Here is a 23,854-nt window from a genome sequence, read left to right on the forward strand (position 1 = left end):
GCGAGGAGATAGCTTTGCATGGGCAAGAACCCAAATCCAATCCTTAGCAATATGATGCCCTCCCACCCTGGCACTGCTGGGATTGGCCTGAAGTTCCCAGCCAACCAAGTCTAAGCAGCACTGAACCAAAGCCCTATCACGGAACCATGCAATGAGGCTGGCAATATATTTACAGAAATGGTCTCAAGACTCCTTAAGCATTGCTTGGGAAGCCAACCTGCAAAATAATAAAGACAGCATCATGTTTGTTTTTGCTGTCTTTGCTTCAGGTGTCAAATCATTGAAGAAACTGCTGAGGTCCATTTCATAGAGTTCTGCCTGTTTTTATTGTATCTTATGGATTCTGCTCTAATCTCTCAATCTTAAATCTAACTTTTATGAACATAGTGGCACTCAGTTCCAGTTTCATATTTTTACATGTGGCTGTCCAGTTTTCAAAAAAATTACCAAAAATATATTCCTTTCTTCATTTCATGTGCCTAGTTCCTTTGTCATAGAATCACTGTTAATAATTCTGAAGGTTTATCTCAGTACTCTCAATTCTATTCTATTGGCATATGTCTGTTTTTGTTCCAATATCACATAATGATCATAGCTTTATAGTACAATTCAAGTCAAAAACTGCAATAGGTCACAACTTTTTTTATATTAGAATTGCTTGGCTAGCAATTCTAATATAAAAAAAAAGATGGGAGCTATGCAAGTTTTTGGTGATATAATGAGAAAGAAACCCTCATTCATTCCTGATGGGAATGCCAACTGATTTAATCACTATACAAATCAATATGAAAACTTGTGAAAAAAAAATAACAGAACTCTCTTAAAACCCAGTGATATCAATACTTGGCATCTGTCCTCTGAACACAAAAACATTTATTTAAAAGGATATATGTACACCAGTGATCATTACAGTGCTTAGTGTAATAGTCAGGATATGGAAACAAAATGTCCAACTATGGGTGAATGAATCAAGAAGATGTGGTGTGGATACACAATATAATACTAATTAAATTGTAAGAAAAGTTGAAACTGTGTAGCTTAACTTTTATATGGATGAAACTACAGCATATTATGCTGAATGAAGTCAGGAAGAGAGGGACAGATACAGAATGAGCTCTTTCACTTAAAGATCTTTTAAATGAGAAAGATACAGTGCAAGCGAGTAACAACCAAAGACAACGGAATTGGAGACTTAGTCTATAGAACTGAGCTTACTTAGTGATCTGGTGGGGGAATATGGGACATTAGTGGAAGGAAACAAGCACTCTGGTGGTTAATGTAGTATTGGAACAAAATATACATGAAATTATCATTAACAGTATTATAAATCAAAATAGCACAATAAAAATGGAAGAAGATAAAAGAAAGAGACCTGAAGATATTTCCCCTTCAAGGCGTTTAAAAACAAAACTAAACTAAAACTACTACAGTCCAGCCTGGAGTCAGTTCAATTCCTCTTCTTTTTTATTTAATTAAAATATGTGATATATAACACTACATAAATGTAAGCTGCATGTTAGGTATGATACGTTGAGTACCTACATTTATACATCATATAATATAACTACCTTTATAGTGACAGCTTCTCTAAAGTGTAAAAATAATTCTCTTTCTGTTAGAAAAATTAAGATCCAGACTCTGAGCAAATTGAAGGCTCTAATACATTCTTTTTATCTATATTCACTGTGCTGTACATTAAATCTCTAGGACTTATTTACTATTAGATGCAAATATTCCCCTATTCACTAAATCCTAGTAGCAACCATTTTACTCAGTTTAGCGCAAGTTTGTTTTCTTTAGATCCCATATATGTAATATTGTATAATTTTATAGTTCTCTGTAGGATTTATCTTATTTTGCATAATGTTTCAAAGTCTATTCTCATCACAATATACTGGATTCCCTTCTTTCCTATATAACTGAAAAATATTTTATTACATGTATATAGTAGATAGGTCTATAAAGATATATATCACATCATCTTTCTTTAGTCATTCATCTACCAACAGGCATAGAGACTGCTTTCATATCTTGGCTACTATGAATAATACTTCAATAATCATGGGATGCATTTTCTCTTTGATACTCTATTTTTTTACCATCTACCCAGAAGTAGAATTTCTGAACCACATGATAGATCTACTTCCAATTTTCTGAGGAATCTCCAGATTTTTCTCGATAGTGGTTGAACCTATTTATATTCCTACGAATAATGGATCCCTTTTCCCCACATCTTGGCAATTCTAGTCACCTCATCTTCCTGATGATAGTCACACTAAACCTCACTGTGAGTTCACACTTCCCTGATGATTAGTAATATTAAATTTCTTTTCACCTACCAGTTGTCCACATGCATATCTACTTTAGGAAAATGTATATTCAATGCCTCTGTCCATTTTTTTAAATAAGATGCTTTACTTTGTGTTGTTTTTATTGCTATTGGGTTGTGAGGTTCTTTATTTAATTTAGGTATTAACCTCTTTTCTTATATGTGGTTGGATAAACTTTTCTTCCCATTCTGTACATTGCCTTTTCATCCTATTGTTTCATGGCTGTGAAGAAGCTTCTAGGTTGGTGTAGTCCCATTTATTGATTTTTGGTTTTGCTGAACTTTATTTTTTATTTTGCTCCAAGTGATGCATTCCTCACTCTAACACCTGGAAAGAATGAAGGTATGTGTTCTTTTTGGATAAAGTATTGTTTAAATCTTCATGATTCTAAAATAAGCAGTGTTTTAAACAAAAAAAAACCAGCACATTCAAAATAATAAGAAAATGTGACCTAAAATCAAAAGGGGAGAAAAAAATCAGGAAAATGTGCCCACAAATGACAGAAACTTTAAAACAGACAAGAGTTTACAATAGTATCACATGCATGTCAAAACTGATTTTAAAATAAATAAAATGAATTAAAAAGCATAATTTCAACAATGAAACAATTTTTAAAATCAGATGAATATTTTATAATATTAAGTAGTGACTATATAGGCTTAGTGGAATATTGGCCATAGCAAAAATATATCAAATAAAATAATCAAAGATGAAGCATAGAAAGAGGAAAAAATGAAAAGGAATACAGGGCATACAGGACATAGCTAAGTTATATGTGTAACCTGAATCTTGTAAGGAGACAGTATGTAACAACTTTCAATCTCAAATAAGGAGAAAGTATGCATTACAATACAAGCAAAAATACCTGAAGGAATAATGAAGAATTTTCAAAACTCAATGAAGGATAATAATGCACAGCTTTGGAAAATAAGGAAAAAAAACTACAAAGATAAATAAACAGACACATCAAAATCAAAATGTCAAAAATTAAAGAAAATAACGGTTGAATTCAGAACAAAAATAAAGAACAAGACTAAGACTTTAATTAGCACCACTAAAAATGCTGAAATACATAAGGTGAGAATGAAAAAAGTTTTATACCCAAACTACAATTTTTTTTGTGGAGTGGGGATGGACTCACAAGCAGTACTCAGAAGGCCTGGAGACCACCTATGGTGATACTCAATTAACTGGGTGGTTCAATGTTATAGCCAGTGGTTTGGGGGTAATGGGGCTACACCAAATTGTGCTAGGAGGTAGGAAAAGGTAAAGGGGATCCCACAGACTGGACTCAGCAAGGCATTTGCCCTTGACTTCTCTTCAGCCTACTAAACTACTATTTTTAAATAAAGGAAAAATAAAACACAATTTCAGAGCAATAATTTTTTTAATAAAATAAATAATAACAGAGAATTCAGCACCACTGCACTCATGCTTTAAGGACTACTAAGACAGTTTCTTCAAACTGAGAGAAGGTGGTTCTGCCAGAAGTCTGAATCTGCATGATGAAATGAAGAACACAAGAAAAGATAAATATGTGGGTAACATGAAAGACTATTTAGAAAATTATTAAAGGTCGCTGCTTTGCTAAAATATTGTATTTAAAAGTTTTTAACATAAGTAAAAACATGATTACAGCACAAAAATTGAAGGGAGGCGTTAGCTTAAACTAAGCTTACTTGGTCTGCAAATTGGTAGCCTATTACAAGGTAAACTATTATAATTTAAGGATACATATTGCAACTTACTTTTTTTTAATTTTATTTTTTTATTAAAATTTTATTTTTTATTGAATCACCATTGCAACTTACTTATTAAAACTTCAGTATTATGCTACAAATATAACTAAAAGTCAATAGAGGTAATAAAGTAGTTAAATGATTTTTATATGCTGATTTACCTAAAAGGAAAAAAGGAGAAGTAGCAAGTGAAGAATTCACTAGCAGAAGGAAGAATTAGACAACAAAACCTAAGAGATCAGACCATACTAGTAACTGCATTAAGTGAAACTATATAACAAACGCTACTCTAGGAATATAAACTAGTGTGACTATTTTGGAACATGTTATAAAGTTTCCTCAAGAAGCCAGAGATTCCCTATAACACAAAGAATAAAAGGATGTTAACACTGACACGTTATATCATCGGCCAGAGAGAGGTGCAGGGGGTAAGGTATGTGTCTTGCATGCAGCCAACCCAGTTAAATGTCTGTCACCATATGGTCCCCCAACATTGCTAGTTGTCACCCTGAAGATCCTTAAGCACTATCAGGGTGATCCGAGTAGCCTCCAGTACTGCAAAGCCAGGGCAGCACTGCACCCTCAATACAAAACTACCAGCCAGGCTGTCTGAGAAATTGCCAGGGCTTCCCAAAGACCGTAAGCAAAGTCTAGACAACCTCTAACGTTACATACACCCCAATGATTTTGCAACATTATTTTCTATAACTAAAGTAAGGAAATAACCAATGTACTCAATATTGGTTGTACAAAATATTATCCGGCTATAAAAATATAGATATGGGAGAGAGAGAGAGAGAGAGAGAGAGAGAGAGAGAGAGAGAGAGAGAGAGAGAGAAGAAAAGCACCTGCCTCAATGGTGCTTTTTTCCCATTGAGGCAGGTCAGAGGTAGGAGGTGATGGGAGGGAATCTAGGGACACTGGTATTGGGAAATGTACACTGGTAGAGGGATGGGTGTGAGAACACTGTACGACTGAAATCCAAATCCAATCATGAACAGCTTTGTAATGGTCTATTCAGTGACTCAATAGAAAGTTAATTTAAAAAAGGAGAAAAAAATAGATACTATTTCCTATTCAAAGAGAATGGAAGGAGCTCAATGGAATTATTCAAAGTAAAATTTATCAGAAGAAAAATGATAAGTACTAGATGATTTTACCAAGTATGTAATTTCAGGATATAAAATTTATGAACATACAAAACAAAGTACAATGACAAATCAGTGAATATTGCTGAGAAAACGAGGTATGGTGCTGCCAACAGGTTAACCTGTATCTGTGGGGCAAGTGCATCAGCAGCCTGATGGTGCCTTCAGGCTTCCTGATACTCCAAAATTGCTGCTGTGCTTTTGGCTGGATCCCAACAACTTGGGACCAAATTTACCAAGAAATTAAATGGTCAAAAGTTAGGTATGTGGGAGCCACACTCACAAACTGGCTCAGCTATACAAGCTCATTTATTGGCCTTATTTCAGAGACCCATAGATAAATCTCGAAAAAGATCAAAAGCTTCAGTTACGCTTGGACCCACGCATGGCTGAACAGACTGGGGAAAATTGGAGAGGGGAAGTTTGGCCTGATAGCCTGCCCAAGTAGAGCCCCCGGCAGCCACTTGCTTCCACAATCCAAAATCGCCACCATACACCCGGCCTGACTCCACCTGTCTCAGGATGGACCTCACCAAGATAGAATCTGTTGAAAATTCTGGCGTGCGGATTTTGTGACTGAAACCTCAGGAATTTCTTGGGCTCGGATGGGCTACCTCCCCCTACCTCCCTGTACTTCTGGAAGCCTGGGCAGGCACATCCCCACCCCAAAGATTCCACCCAGTTGAAAAGCTACTCCGGCCTTACTGTCCCAATAAAAAACCGAATGCCCTGAACAAACACTGTGACCTCTTATCACCTGCATTGCAAACCAAAATGCATAAAAGGAAAAGGAGAGAGAGCAAGAAGGAAAGTACCTCCTATAGAGAGAGAGGTTGGGGGGGGGTAGAGAAACGGGGAACATTGGTGGTGGAAATGTACACTGGTGGAGGGATGGATGCTGGATCATTGTATGACTGAAATCCAAGTATGAGCAGCTTTGTAATGGCCTATCTCACATATATCCAATTAAAAAAAATTTTAAGAAAAATAATGTGGCGTTCATTCAACCAGCTTAATCAATGACTGAATAAATAACAGTACTCCTACATTAAAATATATATATACATACATATATACATATACACATTGCTAACAAAACTACAATGATATGAGACGGAATGATGATAATGTGAAGGACTGTTTTTAAAAATTACATAATTATATAATATTTACCATAATATATAAATTACAAGGATACAGAAAAGTTCAAAATAGATGGAGAGAGAAGATATGATAGTCAAACTCCAATCATAATGTAGAAAGTAATGTGACTAGGTGAATCACACAAAGTAAAATTTAAGACAAAAAATATCACCCAAGAGAAATACAAGAATTCCATAGTAATTAATTCATGAGAAAGACACTGTAATAACCTTAAAGGATGTAAAATAAAAATGGACAGCACTAGATCCATGATTTCATTTAGAAGTCTTAAGAGTTATCTGTCAATAATTATTAGAACAGTGGAATAAAACAATCCAAAAACATATTGAAGATTTGAATAAATAGAAGCCAAATTAACTTCAGTGAAATGCATAAAATCCCAAAACCAGTAACTGTAGCATATTCATTATTTTTAAGAAGACTTAGGACATTCACTAAAATAAACATTAAATTGAGAGAGAAAGTAAGGTTTAACTTAGTTTCTAGGACTGCAACTAAGACATATTTCTAATAAAGAATTAAACTAAAAATCCTTAGCAAAAACAAAACTTCCATATTTTAGATAGGTGGAAATGAAGCAAAAGGAAATGAAGCAAAAACCTTAAAATAACAAAAATAAAAATCGGAAAATAAGTTGAACTTGCAGTTAATAAAAATATATAAATATTATTACAAGGCTAAAATAGGTTGCTCAAAAGTAGTGTATGCCTGAGATCGAGCCTCAACACCACACACATACACACACAAACACACACACACACTAGATAGAGGCACATTATACAAAAGTAATCAAACTTACAATAACAACAGAAAAAGAAAACATTTAAAAAATTATATTAGCAATTATATCTATCTATGCTGATAGACAAAAATGCATGCCTGATGAATCAGTAGACTCATTTTTATTAATTTCCCAGAAATTACTCTAGTTTTCTTATGGTATCAATTAAATTCCCAGAAAACATTTTTAACTGTCTCAAGTCAACTCTAAAATTTATATGGAAATTTAAAAGAGTCTAAAATACAAAGCAGAAGTAATGAAGATATTATGATATTTGTTTAAGAATATTCTAACAAATACCACTTCTTGGCATGTATCCCCAAATACAAAATCATTAATTCAAAAAGGATATATGCATGGCTATGTTCACTGTCACTCTTTAGTATAACAGCCAGATATGGAAACAACCCAAATGCTCAACTATGGATTCAAAAGTTGTGTTTTTTTTATACACACGCACAAACACACACACACACACACACACACACCATGTGCTCTAAGAAAGAACAAAATTATGCAATTTGCAACAACTTTTATAGAACTAATACTGAGTGACTAATCAGAAAGAAAGCGGTGGATACAAAATAACCTTTTATTTGAGGGATTTAAATCTACACAACATATAACTAAGACTTAAACCTGAAAGCTTTGTAACTTTCCACATGGTGATTCAATAAAAGAATAAAATTTAAAAAAAATAAATAAAATAAAATAATAACTCTACACAACAAGTAGCAACAAAGAGAACACAATGGGTGACCTGATCCAACAACTGAATTGGAAGAGGATTGGGGAAAGAATTGAAAAGGAGGGGTACATTCCCAGAAGTGGTATCACAAGGGTGTAAAAAAAGCACAGTAGAAATTACATTTGCACCTGTATGTTCATTGCGACACTGTTCACAATAGCCAGAATTTGGAAACAACCTGAGTGGTTAAAGAAACTTTGGTACATCTACACAATGGAATACTATGCAGCTATTAGGAAAAATGAAGTCATGAAATTTGCTTATAAGTGTAATGCTCATGGAGACTATCATGCAAAGTGCAATGAGTCAGAAAGAGAGGGACAGATCTAGAATGACTGCACTCATTTGTGGAATATAAAATAACATAATATGAGACTGATACCCAAGGACAGTAGACAGGGGTTAGGAATATTGCTCCATGGCCTGTCTCATGAGCTGGGGGAGAAGGCAGCTGGAATAGAGAAGGGATCACTACGTCAATGATGGTTGGAGAGTTGGAGGGATCACTCGGGATGGGAGATGTGTGCTGAAAGTAGATAAAGGACCAAACGTGATAGCCTCTCAATAGCTGCACTGCAAACCATAATACACAAATGTAGAGAGAGAGTGTGGGGGAAGCTGTCTGCCATACAGATGAGAGGGTGGGGAGAGGGATACTAGGGGCATTGGTGGTGGAAAATGTGCACTGGTGGATGGATGGGTGTTCGATCATTGTATGACTGAAACTCAAACATGAAAGCTTTGTAAGCGTTGCTCACAGTGATTAAATTAAAAAAAAGAAAGAAAGAAAGGGAGGGGTGTTGGGATCCTTGGAGGAGGGAGGTGGGTACACTAGTAGTGGTTGCAGTGTTGGAATTATGTGCATGAGAAACATAAACAAGTTGTAAGTCACAGAATTTTATCAATAAAGTTATTATTATATATTTTTAAAGAATAGGCTTGCAGAGAAATTGTCTGCCATAGAGGCAGGGGGAGATTGGGATGAGGAGGGGATACTGGGGACATTGGTGGTGGAAAATGTGCACTGATGGAGTGATCGGTGTTTGATCATTATATGACTGAAACTCAAACATGAAAGTTTTGCTACTATAGCTCATGGTGATTCAATAAAACAAAAAAAATGTTTAAATAAAGTACTGTAGCACTGTCTTCCCGTTGTTCATTGATTTGCTCAAGCAGGCACCAGTAACGTCTCCATTGTGAGACTTGTTACTGTTTTTGGCATATCAAAGATGCCAGGGGTAGCTTGCCAGGCTCTACCGTGCCGGTGGGATACTCCAGAAGTTTGCCAGGCTCTATGAGAGGGACAGAGGAATCTAATCTGGTCAGCCACGTGCAAGACAAATGCCCTACCCTCTGTGCTATCGCTCCAGCCCAATTTTCTAAGTTACTGAAAAATGTTTTTTTTTAACAAAAAAAGGGGGGGGGAGGACAGGACTAAGTTTTAGCCTTTTAGTGCACATTAATCAATTCTCTACCGGTTAGCAATGTTTCACTAAACAATACAACTAGGACCTCTAGATAATACTAGTCTGAACACTTAGTAACACAGTCAGTAAAAATACTGACTAAACACTTATGCTATGCTTAATACTTATCATTCTTTAACCTAATTTTCATGCTATCATTTTTTTCCATTTTCAATTCTCAGTGAGCTATGGTTACATGTCAGGAAGTGAGGTAGAAACTAGTATCACTCTCCTAACCTGAGCGTGAAGGAGACTCAATGAAAGTGGTAAAACAATTGGCCTTACATCACACAGTGAGGAAAGGTGTGTTAGAACACGTACCCTGCAAAGAATGTTCAAGGAATACGGCACTTAGAGACTATCTAAAACATGCTGCTATTAAGATTATTTGTGTATATATTATGTTTTAATATATTTACATCACTTTTTAATCCAGCTTGCAAATCAAGCAGGTGAAATAGAACAGGTGAAATGGTGCCTTTTAAACTGGATTTTGAATAATAAAAGGAAGAAAGGAATTTGATTTTCATCCTAATAATTAGGTGCTATGTACTTTACAGTCTTTCATCAACCTTGATTTTATTTTCACAAACAACCCTTCAAGGTTAGTTTTAATACTACCATTTTAGTAATAAGAAAGTAGTCATCGAATACTTTGATTATAAAATCAACACAGATAGGAATTAGAATTTAATGTAATGTATCTTTGTTTCAAAAATCTGTAAGTTTTCTAGCAGGAAAAAAAATGGAGGTAGGAGAGGGAGTAATGAGAAGTAGAAAAAGACCTGACATTCATAGGAGGATGAAATAATATTACAGAGTAGGCAAAGGAAAAGAAACAAATATTTCATGATTTGGGTCAAGAAAAATGAAAGGGCCACAAATGATAAGTCTAATGGTAGAAACACCTGCATATGTAAAATAGGAAAATCTAAAGTAAAAGAAGATAGGGGATTTTTTCCCCCCTGAGGTCAAGTCAGCTTGAGAGTGGCCTTATATTCTTCTGATTATTCTGTTGCAGAATATAAGTGGAAACTACAGCAAAAAACAACAACATAAAGAAAAAAGAAAAAGAAATCCTTTCGGTGCTGGAGCGATAGCACAGCAGGTAGGTAGGGTGTTTGACTTGCACATGGTCAACCTCAGTTCAATTCCCAACATCCCATATGGTCCCCTGAGCACTGCCAGGAGTAATTCCTGAGCGCATGAGTCAGGTGTAACCCCTGTACATCACCAGGTGTGACCCAAAAAGCAAAAGTAAATAAATAAATAGATAAATAAAAAGAAATCCTCTCCACAACAGCTTTTGTTGTAATTGACATATATATGTGTATATATATATATATATTTTTTGATAGGGTGGGGGCAGGATACACCTGGGTACTCCCAGTGCTAACTCCTGGCTCTGGGCTCAGGGACCATTCCTGGAGGTGCACAGAGAACCATATGTGGTGTTGATCAATCAAGTTAGCCCCATGTAAAACAAATGACTTATTCTCTACAGTATCTCTCTGACCCCTATTATGACTCTTAAATCATGCTCTCTAACAAGGAATCCAAGACTCTGTGCTGTCACCATAAGGAGATAATCAATAATACAAAGTTTTATTTATTTATTTACTTTTTTTTTTAGGTCACACCTGGCATTGCACAGGGGTTACTCCTGGCTCATGCACTCAGAAAATACTCCTGGCAGTGCTCCGGGGACCATATGGGATACTGGGAATTGAACCCTGGTTGGCTGTGTGCAAGGCAAACGCCCTACCCACTGTGCTATCGCTCCAGCCCCAGTAATACAAAGTTTAAATAGTCTACATAAACGTATTTGTCCAGTAAGATGTTACAAAGCATGATTCAAGGACTGAACTAGCATTTGCATACTGGGCTTGTCTTCTTGAAATGTTCACTTATGTGAACACAAATTACCATGCTAAGATATCTGATGAAGGGGCCAGGAGATATAGAGTGGTTAGGACACATGCCTAGCATGTGCCAGATCCAGGTTCAACTGTCAACACCATATAGTCTCAAGCATGAGAAGTCATATAGAGAAACCATGTTGAGATACCTCTCAGCTGTCAAGATGTTCTAACTATACAGAATTAGAAAAGAAAAATATATAATGTTACAGTCCAAATAGTGAGAGCATCACAAAACACTAGGCTAATTCAACATATTTTCAAAATTCAGTTATACAAATACATCTCCGAAATAAGATATTTTTATTGTAATAGATTAATATGACAATATGAAAATCCACATTCTCTACTGCAGAACCAAAGAGATAATGGGGATAAGCACTTGCCTTGCATGTGGCTGACCCCAGTTCAATCCCTGGCACCCCATGTGGCTCTCTGACCATAATCAGGAGTCACAGCTCGACAGAAAACCAGGAACAGCCCCTGAGCATTGCTGGGCATTGCCCCAGAGCAAAAACAAACAGAAAACATTCTCTCCTGGCCAATTTTCCCCATGAGATAATATTTCTTTTATAAAATTACTTAATAACAAAATGGCCCCAACTATTAAAATGGTAAGAAAATACATCTTAAAACTAAATTATTTTTACATGTGGGACGAGGTGAGTTGTTCTGAAGGACATATTCCTGGGGTGGAGAATGGAAAGGGTTGGAGACACACTTTGCAGTGCTCAGGACTACTCTGAGCTCTACTCTACTGCTAGAAGTAACCAGGAGATCCATGTAGTGCTGAGGAATCCAAGGTGGGCTTCCTACATGTAATAACATGTGCTTAGCCCGTGGACTAAGGCATCTTAGACTTATGTCTAAGGCTTCATTTTTTTTTATCTCTTTATAAGTAGCTCTATTTACCTTCATCCTCTTCAAAGGATTATTCATCTCTCGCTGGAATGAAGACGCTCTTCCCGAAAGGAAGGTCTGAAAGGCAACAGCCAGCAAGTTTTCATACTTTGCAAGCAGTGTTTTATCTTCTGGGGGATAAATTCGTCTAAAATACAAACAGAACAATTTGTTTAATAGAACTAGCAGCACATAAGTTAAGTCAACTGTCACTGATAATCTCTACATACTTAGTGCCTGTCACTTTGCTATGTGCTAGAAATAAAGATTAATTAAAATTATGATAAATTTCACAGATGTACATTTGTTACCCATACAGAGTCTGAAGAATAGCCACTAAACAATGAAGTTTCAGAAAACACTGAGTAAGAGGAAGTTGGTTAGAGGAAGTTTGATTGGGAAAGAAATGCAATCGGGCATACTTCTAAAATTAAAATTTTATGGGAGAGGTTTCAAGTGATGGGGAATGATTTGGAAATGTTGGGCATAGTGTGATCACTGAAGTATGTAAGAACATAAAAATTACGACTAATGATGTCTTTAAAAGTAATGAATTTCCCTCTCCAGTTAAGATAATTGAAAAGAGTTGTTTCTCACAACTACTCGAGCAAATCAACGAAAACAGGACAACAGTGCTACAGTGCCTCTATTGATGGTGTTAAGACAACAACAACAAAAAAATTCCTACTAGTAGGGAAATAATCTCTTTATCCTCAAGCCCTTGTCAAGAATTTGGAGAAGCGGGGTCTAGAGCAATAGTACAGTGGGTAGGGCGTTTGCCTTGCACACGGCTGACCCGGGTTCAATTTCCAGCATCCTATACGGTCCCCCAAGCACCACCTGGAGTAATTCCTGAGTGCAAAGCCAAGAGTAACCCCTGTGCATCGCCGGGTGTGACCCCAAAAAAGCAAAAAAAAAAGAAAAAGAAAAAGACTTTGCAGAAGCATTATTTCCAAAATCACGGGGAGCAGAGAGTCCCCCTTTCATACTGTCAATAGTGACTCCCTGGAGCTCCCACTCAGAGCATCCACACCCATCACTCTTGTCTCTGACCTGAGGCCTTCATTTGTTATATTCTGGGTCCCGGTATATTTGATTTTAGAGCAAAGTACAACAACTACTTTGAATTGATAGAAAAAAATACTTGAATATCTACAACTGATATTCTAAAAAAAACACTCTAAAGGCAAATCAGGCTATCAGTTAATATCTAGTTTTAAAAACCACACCACTCTAGAAAGGCCAGCAAAAGCCCTCCTAAATTTAAAGCATCTACATGCTAGTTATCTTCTCTTTCTGTAAAGTTAAAAGAAAAAGCACTTTCTCAAATTGAATGGAAAGATGGTCAAAATAGATCTAGAAGGTTAAAAACATGGAGATGGAATCCTTATTTCGACACTCCACTTCTTCAATCTGTTTTTTAAAAAAATGGAAGCACAATTACCTATAATTACCCATATGTCGATTTTCATGTTCTTCTTTTGAGACCTGCTTTCGTACCTGGGCAAGTCTTTCTTTCTAGAAATAAAGAAATTTTACATGTAAAATGTGACAAATAAATTATGCAACTCGGATTTGGGTGCAATGTTAAAAATTTCGTACCAACTCTTCTTTCCTTCTCTCCAACTGGTGTCTCTGTTGCTCCCAATCTGAGGAACCTGGTAGGAGCTTTCTCACTGAATTTTTACCATAAAGCCTCTTTTGGGCCTCTGCTTTTTGTTTGGCCAAGTTTTTCCTTTTATCACTGGTCCTAAAATACAAAATAAAAGACCAATTCTAGGATTCAAAACTTCTGATCTTATTATACCTGTGCGGGGAATAAGCAGAAAGAGGGGAAAGGAGATGGGAATCAATGCTTAATAAGTTGATATATTTTTATACATAGTATCTGTCTAATCAGAATACCAGATATGGATTTCTATGTAATAAATAGGTTCTGAGATATCAAGGTAAAATGGAAATAGTAGAAGTTTTGAGAGCAGGTCAAACCTGGTTTTATTTTTCATCATCACAGTTTATTAGGGGCAAAATTTTAGGTCAAGCTATTACTGAGTAAGTGTCCCCATCTATTAAATGTTAACAATAATGTTTCCTCCATAGAACTTATATAAAGACTAACTTGCAGTAACACTCGCAGGTCCTTAACAACTGTTAAATTCTTTGCTCTGCCTTCATTGATTCTATTAATGGTTAAATATTTTTATACTGACCCCTCTTTTTGCATGTGGTCAATTCTTACAGAAATCCTAATGTAACAATCATTCTATGAAAACATCTGCCTGCTAATTCTAATTTCTGCCCAGTCACAAAAATGTAGATGAGACCATTTTACATTCTTAGGAGAGTTATTATTGGGAGCCTGATTTCATTTGAACCTCTCTTCTCTCTCTTCTCCTTCCATGCATCTGTTTCTCTTCTCATTTCCCTCTAACATGCACTCTTCACACCTCTCAAAAGGGTCTGACAGAAACAGGGCAAACTTCAATAAATAAGACCAGGCACACATAATTCTGCTTGAAGTCCTAGAAATGAAAACGTTCTTCTTGAACTCAGGTTTCCATGTCTTCTACTAACAGTCTACTGGGATCCACATGGGGGTATAAACTAAAGGGACATGTACAAGGAGACTAATTGGTCAACTCCATGATAAGAGAGGAGCTTAATTTTTCATGTAATACCATTCACTACCCAGGGACTATGAGTAGATTAATATTAGATTAATATTCTTTCGCCTTACAACTCACACTAATAGAACTTGCAGGAATGTTAGAAAACTTATCTACTCTCTCTTGTGACAAGATTGAGATCTCAGGTAAGAGTTCTACAGATGGACAGAGTAAAAGATATACTTTGAAAAGGAAATAAACGCTTTCGGATTCTTGCAAGGTATTACTCTAAGTAGGACTATGCATGAAAGCAAGAAATTTAAGTCAGATCTGACTTTAGTCAACAGAGAGGTGGTGAAATTTTAATAACAATGAGCATGTTTTACGTGCATATTTTTAAAGATTATCTCCTTGGAATATAAAGTAGCTTAGAAGTGATTAATAAAAATGAAGCAGGAAGTTAAAACAGTGCAATGGTCTGAATATGTGAATGTTGAAATGCAATATCACTCTATCACTGTCATCCCGTTGCTCATTGATTTGCCGAAGTGGGCACCAGTAATGTCTCCATGATGAGACTTGTTGTTACTGTTTTTGGCAAATCGAATACGCCAAAGGGAGTTTGCCAGGCTCTGGCACACAGGCGGGATACTCTCGGTAGCTTGCCTTGATGGAGGAATTGAACCCAGGTTGGCCGCGTGCAAGGCAAACGCCCTACCCGCTGTGCTATCACTCCAGGACTGGAATTGAAATGCTAACTCCCAAAAATAATGGTGTTGGTCGGTGGTGCTGTGAGAGATGGAACCTTGAAACTTCTTCAGAGGGATTGGTGTTTTCTGAAAGAGGTTCCAAGTAGTTCCACGACCATCTTAAACTATGTGAGGACACAATGAGAAAACTACGATCCAGGCAAGGAACCTCACCCAAACAAGCAAACATCATCTTCTTAAATTCCAGACAAGTGTTAAAAAAAATTACTTGGTTATACACTCTCAAGTGGTGGTGTTAGGGCAACGCAAACACACTAAACCAGATGTCATTTCATCATCGAGTATGAATGCAAAGGTCTGCACCAGGGAGGCACCAACAGAATTAGAGAAGAGGGAGGAGTTTAAGGATTATTTTAGAAGAAAAATGAACACCGTTGTTGATGAATTAATAAAGAGAGAAACAAAAAGGGATGAACTTAAGTGACAATATTCTGATTTTAACGACAATCTTTAAAAATTATCACTTTCCCAAGGTACAGGGATCATTCAGTGGTGAGGTGCCTGCCTTGAGGGCATGAAGTGATGAATCCGTACTATGGCAGAATCTGATACCAGCAGCAGTGCTATTGTGATCCTCAGCATCACAACAAGCTTACAATCCAGGACATACCTCCATGAAGTGTGTGCAAGCATCATAGCTGGAAGTTATGGTGAGCTCAAGGCGAGCACCACAACAGAGCATGTTGTGACTTTAGACAAGTATTGCAAACTGTGCACAAGCATCACAGTTGAAGTGTGTGTAACTCCTGGGGTGCAGAGATAAGCCCCAAAGCTAGTTATAAGCCATTCCAAGTCATCACAATAGCAAACACAGCAGAGAGAAATGAAGGAGAAGAATTTTTCCAAAGTCCTAGCTGAGTTTCCCCTAAGGAAAAAGGGATAGGGCATGGTTTGATACCTATTAATTTAATTTTACTTTTGAAGGAACTCTGGATCTCTTTCAACAATCCTTTTCATTTTATTTGCAGCACTCATGATTAGATACTGTTCAATTGAAAGAAAAGACAAAAAGGGAGTAGAAAAAAAGAAGAAAATACAAAAGATGAATACAAAGAAACAAAGATTAAGCCTAATTTATTAGGTAAAAATTAGGTAGAGGAAGTAAAGAAAAAGGAGTGACACAAAAGTAGAAAAGAATGAAAAGGTGGTTGACAATGCCAAAAAGAGATTACTGCGAAAGCAATGAACCTACGCCCCAGCATGTCCACAGCAAGCAGGACACAGTCAAGGACACTGACCACAAACAGCTCTTAACATGTACAAAGAAGATTCACAGGAACAAGCACACACAGAAGCTCCATCAAGCACATTAAGAAAAAGGGAGAGTCACGAATAGTAGAGATAAGTACCAGGAGGATTACTCCACAGCTTGGAAGCCAACCTTACTTGCTAGGTGAAGAAGCAGCTCTCATAGAGAAGGGATCACCAAGCAAAAGATGCTAGGCGGGCCCACTAGGAATGGGAGATACTGGCTGAAAATAGACTATAGACCAAACATGATGCCTACTTAATACCTCTGAAGCAAACCACAACACCCAAAAAGAGAGAGAGAGCAAATGGGAATGCCCTGCCACAGAGGCGGGGTGGGGTGAAGGGGACAGGGTGGGGGTGGTTGGAGGGATGCTGGGATCATTGGTGGTGGAAAATGGGCACTGGTGGAGGGATGGGCACTCGATCACTGTATGACTGAAACATAAGCATGAAAACTTGTAAGTCTAACTTTGTCTCACAGTGATTCGCTAATAAAAAAAAATTTTTTTTTTTAAAGAAAAAGGGAGAACCAGTAAGAGCCACTTTTGTCAGGGATTCAATGTTCCCATGTTTCAGACTTTCAGGAAACTGTCATCCAGAAAACATTTCTATTAATATAAGCTGACTATTTTATCGCTGGTTTTTTTTTCTGGTCTGATACCTCACAGACCAGAATAAAACTTTGAGATTAAAAGATTCCCTGGCATTTAAATCACATTTTTTCCATTCTGCCATACCCACACAATGACCTAAGGAACTCTGGATCTCTTTCAACAATCCTTCCCATTCCTCACCATCATGTGATTCTATCCAAAGGATTTGCTAATCTCTTCCCTCACATGCACACTATGCTCCCATCATACAGAATCACCAGAAGTTCCATGAACATTCAGTGCTTTGTCTCATTTCCTTATCTTTCTGCAAGTATTTATATTTGAATGAACGGTCTTTCCTCCACCCTTGACTTTAAACCCAATTTTTTTTTGCACCCAAAGATAAGTTCTTCACTGATATGCCCTGAGGACACAAAGATGAACTGATAAATGCAATGTCCTCACAAGCCCATAGCCTCTGGGGTCCACAGGTCATAGATACTGGCATATAAACAATGCATAGTGTACAATTACAGGTGAACAAATACACAGAGTACAATGGTGCTATTTTAAAGCTGAGAGCAAAGCATAATAGAAAAAGTAAATCACTAAGCCTCTACAAAGAATTAAAAATAAAGGTTCCGAAGAATGAGTTCATAAAAATAATGAAAGGGTAAGGAGCCCAGAGCAATAGTACAGCGGGTAGGGCATTTTGCCTTGCTCGTGGCCAATCCTGGTTCAATCCCCGGCATCCCATATGGTCCCATGATCACCACCAGCAGTAAGTCCTGAGTGCAGAGCTAGAAGTAACCCCTGAGCATCTCAGTGTGTGAGCCAAAAAGCCAGAGAATAAAAATTAATATTTTTTTTAAAATAGTAAAAGGCATACAGTGGAGTATTACTCAACCTTCAACTTAAGGAAGAAAATTCTAACACTGCTGCGATGTGTCTAAACCTTAAAAAGATCGTATTAAGGGCTGGAGCAATAGCACAGCGGGTAGGGCGTTTGCCTTGCACGCGGCCGACCCGGGTTCTAATCCCAGCATCCCATATGGTCCCCTGAGCACCGCCAGGGGTAATTCCTGAGTGAAGAGCCAGGAGTAACCCCTGTGCATCGCCGGGTGTGACCCAAAAACCAAAAAAAAAAAAAAAAGATCATATTAATAGGCAAGAGAGATAATGCAGCAGGTAAATGTGCTGCATGTGGCCAAGGCTGGTTTGATCCTTGAAACCTCAAACTGTCCCTGCATACCGCCAGAAGTAATTCCTGAACACAGAATCAGGAGAAAGCCATGAGCACTGCTAGGTGATCCCCAAAACCAGAGCCAAAATAAAACATTATGTTAAGTCATATTGCCTCTGCTTCCCCTTACTCAAGGTCCCTAAAGTATTCAAATTAACAGAAATAAAAAGATAGTAGAGAAACCACTGGTTGCCAGGAGGAGGGGGAGCTGTCCTGGGAATGAGTACAATGTATCAGTTTTGTAATAGTTGTGGAAACCAATGATGGTGATGGCTCACAACCATAGGATGAACTGAATACCACTGCACTACATATTTTTAGAAACAGCTAACATGCAAAGAATCAGAATGACACAACAAAGCTAAAAGACTTGTCCCCTCTCCCGACCCCCTCCCCTACTTTGACACTGGGAATAAAAATTAAGGTCTCACAAGTAAAACAGAATTCCCCTACTGAGTTTCATTCTCACCCCAAAAGAAAGTTCAGATGAGAGCAGATGCAAAAACATGGTCTTGTGAAACAGCACTAAGGTTCACAGAGAAATCAAATCAATTCTCAGACAGAAAAAAGAGAACAAAAAACCATTACATTTTAAAGAGATGGAAGGGTTGAACATAAAATGTCTTTTATAACATCTAAAGATGGAAAAGAGCCTTGTAGTCAATGTGCTGGAGCCGAAAATTCAACTAATGATGTGGAAAAAACTGATCATAATATCAGAAGTTATAAATATCTCTTCAAATGTTGGCATCCCTGGGGGTTCTGGCCCTACCCCTCTTTATTTCTCAATATATTATACACTCCACCTGTGCGCCCGCATCCATTAGGCTGAATAGCAATCAATATCTTCATGTCAGTCAAATAGATATCTTGGCCTCCTGAGCTTCAAATTTCCTGAGTTTCAAATTTCCCATTTAACAATTCTGCCAACTGTCTTAAAGCCCATAGAAATTAGCATGTTTAAAACTGATTATCTCTCTATACAATCCCCCAATAATTCCTCTAAGTCTGATTCTGATCTAAAATCTTTATCTCAATAGATGGAATTATCAAACAAGTCATCCAAAGTCAGAAATCTAAGAATCAAGAGATACTTTGAATTCTCTATACCTAGTGCAATAAATTATGGGCACACAATATATTTGTTGATGACATCTGAAGAAATACAATGGAAGGTGCAAAATGAGGTGGAGATTAGAGCTGGGACAAGGAAGGAAAACAAAAATCGTCCAGAAGAGAAATAAGAAATTGTTGGGGCTGAAGTGATAATACAGTGAGTAGTGCATTTTCCTTGCACGCGGCCAATCTGGGTTCAATTCCCAGCATCCCATATGGCTCCCCAAGCACCACCAGGAGTAATTCCTGAGTGTAGATCCAGGAGCAACCCCTGTGCATCACCGGGTGTGACCCAAAAAGGGGAAAAACAAATTGTCAGACTTGGAGAGGACACTCTAAAAGTAAATAGTATTGTATTACTAGTGACATACTTGATAGGATTTAGATTATTCATTATAAAGGAAGAAGATAACTCCCAGTTTTCTATCCTGATTTTTGTATTAATGTATGCCATTAACTAGCAAAGCAAAGCAAGATAGACACTAGGTTTCAATGGTTATTGTTGTACTGTACTTATCTGTGAACACATAATTTCCTTTTTAATAACAACTATTTTTAATGTCTCCCGGAAGAGAGCCATGCAGAGAGTCTCTTGCCCAAGCGCCTGACTGTCTTCCTTTGGGTCCCTCAGAGGGGATGGGTTTCAGCTTCCCTCCCCGCCCTGAGCAGAGCTCCCTCGGGCAAAGACCTTCGGAGCATTAGCCACAGCCATGCTCAAGGCCCCTCTCCACACGTTCAGACGAGCCTCACGCATGAAGGTACAGGCAGAGGAACCCAGGTGTGTGGGACCTATGGCTGAGACCTCCAAGACTGCTCGGATCAGGATTGGGCCTCTTTCGCCAGATTTCCCATTTTCCAGTAGCTAGGCAGTCACACCCAGGGACTTATCCCAGCGCCGTGTAATCCCACCAACAGTCAACATCCAGAGACTATAAAACCAGCTCCCCAAAGACATCTTATAGCCTAGTTCTTCCTCTGGGAGAGCCTGGCAAGCTACCGAGAGTTTCCTGCCCACATGGGAGAGCCTCACAAACTCATTGTACATTCATATGCCAAAACCAGTAACAATGTTGGGTCTCATTCCCCTGACCCTGAAAGAGCTTCCATGAGGCATCGTTGGGAAAGACGAGTAAAGAGAGTCTTCTAAAATCTCAGGGCTAGGATGAAAGGAGACATTACTGAGACTACTCGAGAAATTCGACGATCAACGGGATGATGATGATGATGATGATGATGATGATGATGATGATGATGATGATGATGATGATGATGATTTTTATCTCTCTCTTCTGTTCATTCTCTATCTCTAGCTTCTAGCCCAATAAATGCCCTTTAAGAATGTCGGTTAGAGGCAGTGAGATGGTCAAAAGACTAAAGTACCTGCCTGCCATCTAACCTTTAGCATGTTGTCTATGGGGTCTTTTAGAGGCAGGGATCAGGCATTTGGCGGGGGTGGGGGAGAGGGGTGGGGTGGTGGGTATACTGGCCATGATCAGGGATTAGATCACATGCTATACTTAAGAGATTGATCCCAGCTGTGCTTAAACCATCTACAATATGCAAGACAAACACCTTAACCCCTACACTAGCCCACCAGTCCCCAAGCATATTATCTAGATGCTAAGGACTATGTCATCTTCTCTTACAGACCACTAATGAAAGAAAGGAGGATAAATGCCAAGTCTTCCGTAGTTCACCATTGTTGTTATAACTGTTTTGAGGTACAGTTTTAAGGTATACACTTTCACACCATTTCAAAACGTATGTTCCGCCTTCAATCACACTAAAATGCCATTATCTTTCTCAGTTTTGACTGCAAAATTCTTTTTAAACTGTGTATATCTCAACTTAAAAGAAAATAAGTCTCTCTTTTTTTTAATAGTTCACTTGGCATACTCAAGGCTTACCCATGCTATCATAATTAGAAAATTTTCCTTCTTGTTTAAGGTTGAAAAATAAGCCATTGATCCAGCAATCCCATGTCTGAGTCTATACTCTAAGCTGAAATCAGGAACTCAAAAAGATATCTGCAGTCCCAAGCTCACTGCAGCACTGTTCAGAACAGCCAAGACATGGACACAGCCTAACTGCCCACCCACAGACAACTAGGCTAGCCAACAGGCTAGGAAAGTACTGATTTAACAATGGCCTCAATTTTCTGTGTAACTGGATTATATGATACCGCAGAGGAAAAAGAAATTCATACTTGGGTTATTTTTCCCCCCTTTCTAAACTTTATCTCTGCTTTAGTTTCTTCTTTTATAGTAAGGAAGAATAATAATCTAGGGGATTTACTAAAATACTTTACAACCTAACCTCATACTCCATATCAAATAACTCTATCAATACTGTAACTACATTTAATGTTGGTAAGAGCATCATATGTGAAGAAAAAAATTAGTATGTATACACATGTACTATGTATTATGGATATATATATTTTTATAAAAAACTGGCTTAAGAGAATCAAGAAATGCAACTAGAAAAACTGTACAAATAAATCCCACATGAAAAATATTATTTATTTCAAAATGGAGAAAAGTTTCAGGAGATAGAGAAAAATACTTGACCTGATGTTTAGTAGCTTCAGAGCATTCAGCAGGACTCCCCTTTTGACATCATAGTCTATTTTCTGGTCAGTTCCAAAGCTTGGGGCACGATTGATCTATAATTTACAAAGAGAATAATAAGAACAGACAAATATTGTGAAAGACCAATGAATACTTAACACATTTTGTTAATCTAATATGCAATTCTATAGCCAGTAGAGCTTTATAAGATAGATGGCCCAGAGGATCACTGTCACCCCTCCCTTCCCAATCAACCTAAGACAAGGAATTGCAAGTGATTCAGACCGACACCCGCCTCCCCTGTGCAGTCTTTGCTTTAAGGCTCTTCTGTCAGCTAACATGGCCATTCTCCTCTTTACTCTCCAGCTTTTTGCCAAAAGCATCCTAGATTCCAAGTTTAAAGAAGAGAAAGCAATTCATCACGACAAAAAGATATGAAAAATGAGTAATAAAAACATAACAGAAACAGGGAGCCAAAAAGAGATTACAACAGGTAAAGTATATACCTTGCCTATGGCCAACTAGGGTTTCATCCCTGGAACCTCAAATGGTCCGCTGAACCCATCAGGAATGATCCCTGAGTGCAGAGTCAAGAATCAGCCCCGAGCACTACTAGGTGTGGCCCTCAACCAAACAAAAGAAAAATAAAGCTTATTTATGTGAATAAAAAACACAATTAACATGTATGCATCTACCGGGCACATAAAAAACAATTAGTGTCCTCTTTAGATCCGGATGAATTGATTTATCGATAACTTTAAAAAAGTTTTTTTCTTTCTACCTGGCTCAAATAAGGATTCCTCAATTTTCATCTCCAAAGTTCCTGAGCTTTTCTAGCTGCACAAAGACTCACATGAATAAATGAGACATTTGGGGCTGTCCTATTTCCACCATCACTTAGAGGATTCATTAAAAAACTGAAATGATAAGTGGCTTCTGTGCAAAACACTGCCATCTCAGAGCAGGAAGTCTGGTATTTAATCAACTTTTATGAAAATACAATGAGAATAGCTGGTATTTATGAAAAGTCTTTAACTTACCTGATTAGAATACTACTAAATTTTAAACTACAGCTTCAGCTTCATGACCAACTAACTACACACAGACTAGACTTAAAATTCTGTATGGTACTAGTATTAGAAGGACATTCTATTATTCAAATCCACCACAAGAGACAAAACCACTGGAAGAAAACCATATTATACTTTAGCCATTTCAGAATACTAATGCCTCTAATTAGAAATAGGGTCAAGGATCACTGCAGAAAAAGAGTGAATAAAAGCTCAACAAACAACAGAAGAGTCACCTATAATCAATGCCACTACTAAGTATATTAATAGCAACTCAGTCAGTTGTATTTCAGATACGTTCTATGTATATATATTTAATTTTGTATACACATAAATATTTTTTACCTTCTGAAGATATGGCTTAGCTGAGTATACTGCTTTCATTTTTACTGCATTTATTCTATTTATATTAAGCCACCACTATTTACAAATTTATT

At 37.4% G+C, this 23,854-nt stretch overlaps 1 protein-coding gene across 1 annotated transcript in view; it reads right to left on the reverse strand.

Moving 5' to 3' along the window:
• The window catches only part of TTLL7 (tubulin tyrosine ligase like 7), a 171,452-nt gene that overhangs the window by 62,656 nt on the left and 84,942 nt on the right, over window positions 1–23,854 (reverse strand). The window contains exons 10-13 of the mRNA XM_012931648.2: window positions 22,348–22,442; window positions 13,801–13,948; window positions 13,643–13,716; window positions 12,211–12,346 (exon numbers count right to left, since the gene is read on the reverse strand). Coding sequence (XP_012787102.2) covers window positions 12,211–12,346; window positions 13,643–13,716; window positions 13,801–13,948; window positions 22,348–22,442 — 453 coding nt within the window. The remainder of the gene's footprint in view (window positions 1–12,210; window positions 12,347–13,642; window positions 13,717–13,800; window positions 13,949–22,347; window positions 22,443–23,854) is intronic.

This window comes from Sorex araneus, chromosome 5 (assembly GCF_027595985.1).
Source record: "Sorex araneus isolate mSorAra2 chromosome 5, mSorAra2.pri, whole genome shotgun sequence".
Classification (NCBI taxonomy): domain Eukaryota; kingdom Metazoa; phylum Chordata; class Mammalia; order Eulipotyphla; family Soricidae; genus Sorex; species Sorex araneus.